This window comes from Gossypium hirsutum, chromosome D13 (assembly GCF_007990345.1).
Source record: "Gossypium hirsutum isolate 1008001.06 chromosome D13, Gossypium_hirsutum_v2.1, whole genome shotgun sequence".
NCBI lineage: Eukaryota > Viridiplantae > Streptophyta > Magnoliopsida > Malvales > Malvaceae > Gossypium > Gossypium hirsutum.
In genome coordinates this window covers 59,862,592-59,868,477 of record NC_053449.1, presented here as the reverse complement: position 1 = coordinate 59,868,477, position 5,886 = coordinate 59,862,592, and the positions used below count along the sequence as shown (strand labels likewise).

General features: G+C 36.6%; 1 protein-coding gene across 1 annotated transcript; it reads left to right on the top strand.

Moving 5' to 3' along the window:
- Positions 1-799: 799 nt before the first annotated feature.
- LOC107893713 (aminopeptidase M1) lies at positions 800-5,367 on the top strand. Its single transcript, XM_016818775.2, has 18 exons — positions 800-1,183; positions 1,292-1,437; positions 1,516-1,618; positions 1,696-1,979; positions 2,055-2,208; positions 2,292-2,396; positions 2,476-2,595; positions 2,683-2,796; positions 2,884-3,069; positions 3,159-3,441; positions 3,552-3,673; positions 3,911-4,008; positions 4,079-4,256; positions 4,342-4,456; positions 4,524-4,591; positions 4,670-4,744; positions 4,840-4,917; positions 5,010-5,367. Exons 1-18 carry the CDS (start codon positions 878-880, stop codon positions 5,187-5,189), a joined length of 2,715 nt encoding a protein of 904 aa, XP_016674264.1. The 5' UTR covers positions 800-877; the 3' UTR covers positions 5,190-5,367.
- The last annotated feature ends 519 nt before the right edge of the window (positions 5,368-5,886 follow it).

The window sequence follows — 5,886 nt, the reverse complement described above, 5'->3', positions numbered from 1 at the left end:
AACAGTAGGCATATCAAGACCCCAAACAAAATTGAGATATAAAGAAAAAAGAAAATGAAAAATAAATCCTGAACATGGACATGAAATATATATAATTTTACTTTTCAAAAAAAAGTTATCTCTCTTTTATGTTATATATCCAACACATATTTAGAGGTAACCGAAGTTGGGACTATGCATCACATTCCTCTTACTTGCAAGAAAACTTTATACTATCCTATTACAATCTAATTCTTGCATGTTAGACTTCTAAAAATGAATATAATAATAAAAATACCTTCCTTAACGGAATATTTTTATCAAAAATGTATATTTAATATTTAATACTTAAAAACCTAAATAAATACATCATAAATAAGATGTCATTAGTACATGACATTATCCAAATATATTAATTAATGTTTTCTTTTTTCTAAATATTCTTTTTCAAGAACCAATTAAGCAACAGTCTCTATGTTTTGATTCCAAATAGTGTTTAATAAAGACGGATACATGTCTTTCTAAAAATAAAATAAAGTGTAAAGACTGCCTTTCTCCCTAAGCAAGCAATCTAATACTAAAGTTCTTATCATTATTTATCTAATTAAAATTTGTTGATAAGATTCTTATTCTAAAACCCGTTCTTAGGCAATATTTTTTTTATATTAAATTATAAATTTAGTAGCATTAAGCAATATTATATATCAATTTAAAAAGAGTAATCCATGTAATGATGTATAATTAAATATCTATATGTTTCCCATTGCATGTAAAAACTACTAAATATAGATATCTAGGGCAACCCCTATTTATCATCCTTACTCCTTATACCTTGTACTTTTCCATCTCTCTCTCTCAAAGTTTTGCTTCTTTTTTCTCAGACATATTAATTTACACCATGAACCTGTTGAAGAAGTGCTGTTCCTGTTTCAGAAAAAAAACTGACGGTACCTCAACCTCAACTTCTCATCAATTGTCGGATCCAACAACTGACTTCAAAGGCCAACCTCGTCTCCCCACATTCGCTGTCCCCATACGCTACGATATTCAACTGAAACCCGACCTCGCGGCCTGCAAGTTCGAAGGCATTGTCTCCATCTTTGTCAACATCGTTGCCGACACTCGTTTCATTGTCCTCAATGCTGCTGCCCAACTCCACATTAACTCTGATTCAGTCTACTTCTCCGATCCTAATTCTAATAAGGTCAAGCTCTCTACATGCAAGTAAAACTTTAGTCAACTTAATAGGATATATATATATATTAGTCATAAAGAAACTATAATTGTCTTTGGCTGATTACATGTTAAACAGGTATTTGAGAAGCCAAAAGTAGGGAAGGTCGAAGCAGATGAGATTTTGGTGTTGGAATTTTCTGAGACACTTCCCAAGGGTATGGGAGTTTTAACTATTGGCTTTGAGGGTGTCTTAAATGACAAAATGAAGGGATTCTATATAAGGTATATGTATATATTCATCATTTCACATTAATGTTTTTAGAATCTATATGAACGAAATTTTCATATTTTGAAATACAGTACTTATGATCACAATGGTCAGAAGAAGAATATGGCAGTGACACAATTCGAGCCAGCTTATGCAAGGCAATGTTTTCCCTGTTGGGATGAACCGTCTTTCAAGGTCTTCTTCTTTTAACTTTCCTTTCAAAGTTTCATGTTGACATTGTTGATTAGTTTGTTTCATGTGTTTTTTAACAGGCAAAGTTCAATATCGCATTATTGGATGTTCCATCTGAACTAGTGACCCTTTCAAACATGCCAGTGGGTGAGGAGGAACTGAATGGGAACCTGAAAACAGTTTATTATCAAGAATCACCGGTGATGTCTACATATTTGGTTGCTGTTGTTATTGGTTTGTTTGATTACATTGAGGATCATACACCAGATGGGATCAAAGTTCGAGTGTACTCTCAAGTTGGGAAGGCAAATCAAGGGAAATTTGCTCTCCATGTAGCTTTGCAGACACTGGGTTTTTATAAAGAGTATGTAAATATTCTATAAAGTGGGAGATTTTGCTAACAATCTGTTTGACATTGTGGTAATGAGTTTTTTTACAGTTATTTTCAAATGCCATACTCTCTTCCCAAACTGGATATGGTTGCAATCCCTGATTTTGCTTTTGGGGCAATGGAGAACTATGGCTTAGTTACATATCGTGAGACGGATTTGCTCTTCGATGATCACCATTCGGCTGCTGCCAACAAGCAGCGGGTTGGTACATATGCTGTTCCACCTCTCTATATGTATGTATAGGTGCAGAAAATGTTTGACTAGTGTACTTGGTTGCTGTTAAGGTAGCAACAGTGGTGGCCCATGAATTGGCACACCAGTGGTTTGGAAATCTTGTAACAATGGAATGGTGGACGGACCTGTGGCTGAATGAGGGCTTTGCAACTTGGGTATGGGTTCTAGGTCTCACCTTTGTTATTGCCACTTAGCACTAGTGTTCTTATATTGCTAAGGATTGTTTATTTTCAGATGAGTTACATGGCAAAAGATAAGTTGTTCCCAGAATGGAAAATATGGACACAATTCTTTGATCATGAATCTAGTGAAGGTCTTAGGTTGGATGGACTTGCAAAATCCCACCCTATCGAGGTGAATATATATGTATATATATATCTTTTTACATACAATTAACAATATATATTTGATCTTAAGCATATATGTTGTTTTACTTTGAAGGTGGAGGTAAACCATGCCTCTGAAATTGATGAAATATTCGATACAATAAGCTACAAAAAAGGTGCATCAATTATCCAGATGCTTAAAGGCTATGTTGGAGGTCCACATTTTCAGGTTGCTAAATACTGGAACCTAATTCTGATATTATGTATAAGTTTTATCTCAAACTCAGAGTTGATTCATTTAATCTCTTGATATCAGAACTCACTTGCTACATATATAAAGAGACATGCATGGTCAAATGCAAGGACAAATGATCTGTGGGCTGTTCTTAAGGAGGAATGTAACGAGCCAACAATAGACAAGATAATGAATTCATGGACAAAACAAGAAGGGTATCCAGTTTTGTCCGTGAAAATGAAAAACCAGACATTGGAAATTAAACAGGTTTAATCATGTTTTGTCTATTTTCATGAACTTCTTGGCCTATAAAACACTTTGAACTGTTTCATTGTATGATGATTTGATTTTGGCAGTCACGATTCTTATATGCCGGTTCTCATGATCGTTGTCAGTGGATTATCCCAATCACTTACTGTTGCGGAGACTATGATAGCTTGATAAGCTTGTTGATGGAGAAAAAATCCGAAACTTATGATATTAAGGATTTGCTTTCCAACATTACTGATCCAGCACGCTCTTGGATAAAGCTCAATGTTGAACAGATTGGATTCTTCAGGGTGAAATATGATGATGGCCTGGCAGCTAAACTTCGATATGCAATAGAACACAAATGCTTATCAGTAACAGACAGACTTGGTACTTGTTTGAACACATAGACGTAAATTGCAGTTGCATACATCTTTTTGATAGTGCCACATTGTGGATGTAACGAATACTGTCGTAATGTTATGTATTATGTTCAACAGGCATTCTGGATGATTCGTTTGCGCTTTGTATGGCACGTGAAATGTCCTTGACTTCCTTGCTTACCTTCATGGCTGCCTACAGGGAGGAACTTGAGCATACTGTGCTATCTAACTTGATTAAGGTAATATGAAGTAACGATGCAGGTTTTATGACACCTCTCTCGTGTTACCGTACGCAAACAAGGGAGGTACTTGTGCTCGAGGGGCCTTGAATGAAGGGTGATGGCTAAATCCCGGTGTGTATGGCTATGAGGGGAGGCGTCCTAAAACCCGAACGCTACGAGTTACCTCTTATCTTTCTTAATCTTACTTCAATTATGCTTCTAGCTAGCCCTGATTTTGGATCCTGTGTTTCACAGATAATTGGTAAAATTGAAAGGATTGTTGCAGATGCAAGACCCGAACTAATGAATTACATCAAACAATTTTTCATTGGCCTTCTCCTACCTGCTGCTGCGTAAGTTATTCAGATATTGAAGTTTGTAATGACCAAAACCAAACCTGTTTTCGTTGTAATTTTCTTACAGGAACTTCGGTTGGGACCCAAAACAAGGCGAGAGTCATCTGGATGCGATGTCGAGAGGAGATATTTTCACTGCACTCGCCGTGCTCGGTCACGAGGAGACGATAAACGAAGCGAACTCGCGATTTAATGCCTTCTTGAACGACCGAAACACACCTCTCCTCCATCCTGACATAAGAAAGGTTACTTGATCTCAAGTTTAAAAAAATAAAGAATTTCATCGCAGCTAAACAATGATTTTAATCCACCAATTATGCTTGGTTCCAGGCTGCATATGTAGCTGTAATGCAGAAAGTCACCTCATCAAACAAAGCAGGCCTTGAATCTCTTTTGAAAGTTTATAGAGAAACTGATCTAAGCCAAGAAAAAACCCGGATTTTAGGTAAAAAAATCCTTTAGGCACTTGCAGACTATGCAAATCTATAATATTTTTCCCCCTCTCTTTGTAGGTTCATTGGCATCTTGTCCTGATGAGAGTGTAGTGTATGAAGCTTTAAACTTTGCATTGTCCTCCGAGGTATTAGAATTCCTAGTTCAAAACTTAGCAATTTGCCTTTTATAAAAAACCAAATTTCCAATCTTCAATGCTGTTTAGGTTCGCAAACAAGATGCTGTATTTGGACTTGCTGTTAGTAAAGAAGGACGTGAAGTTGCTTGGAAATGGCTCAAGGTAATAAAACCAACACCACTCCATAACACTCTTGCTCTTGATCTTGTTCTTCTTGTTTACCTTATGCTAATTTCTTTTTTAATTGCCAAAAACAGAATAACTGGGATAAAATCAGGACAACCTATGGATCTGGGTTACTATTAACTCGATTTGTCGGTCCAATCGTGTCGTCGGTTTGTGTCCCTGTCGTATCTATTACAATCTTTAGATTTCTCTGAGGCTCGTTGTGTTTTTAACTTTGTTACGTCTTTTAATGCTTTGACAGTTTGCTTCATCTGACAAAATGAAGGAAATAGGGAAGTTCTTTGGTAATAGGACACAGGCTTCAATGGTTAGAACCTTGAAACAAAGCATGGAACAGATCTATATCAATTCCAAGTGGGTTCAAACCATTCGAAATGATAAAGATCTTGCCGAGGCGGTCAAGAAGTTGGCAAACAAATAAGTCCAATGCATAATTCATATATATATATTTGTTCTCTTTTCTTTTCTTTCCTTCTCCCAAGGAAAGCTTGTTTGGAGTGTATTTTAGAGTGTTGATTTGTCTACTAAGTTATCATGTGTTGCGGAAAGGATCGATTCGAGAACTCCGATATGACTACAAGTAAATTGACCGGAACGAAAAATAAAGTGAACACAAGGATTTACGTGGTTCGGCTTTAATGCCTACGTCCACGGGCAGAGGCGAAAAGAAATTTCACTATAACAAGATGAAGATTACAAGTGTTTTACACTCAAGACACAACCCGAGAACCTCACAACTCTCAACCCCTATAGAAAACCCGAAAGCTAAAATCCTAGCTTTCAAAGAACAAGCTTTGCTCTCTCTTGGTTTGGGATGATGAATATGGCTAATGAACCTCTCTATTTATAAGAGAGTTCAAGGACATAATTGTCCAAAACTTTGGCAAAGATTTGTGGTTGAAAATGGACACCAACAACCATCCACTAATCCACTACCACCAACAACCCACTACCAACAACAACAATCCACTACCAATTTTAAGCCATTTCTTAACAAATCTCCACCTTGGCTTGAAATTTACCAAGCTGAACATCATAGTGAATTCCTCGAACTGGATCACCTCTTCCAAACGCCTCTCTGGCGCTAATCAATCCCGAATACCTATCAAGTCCAAGCA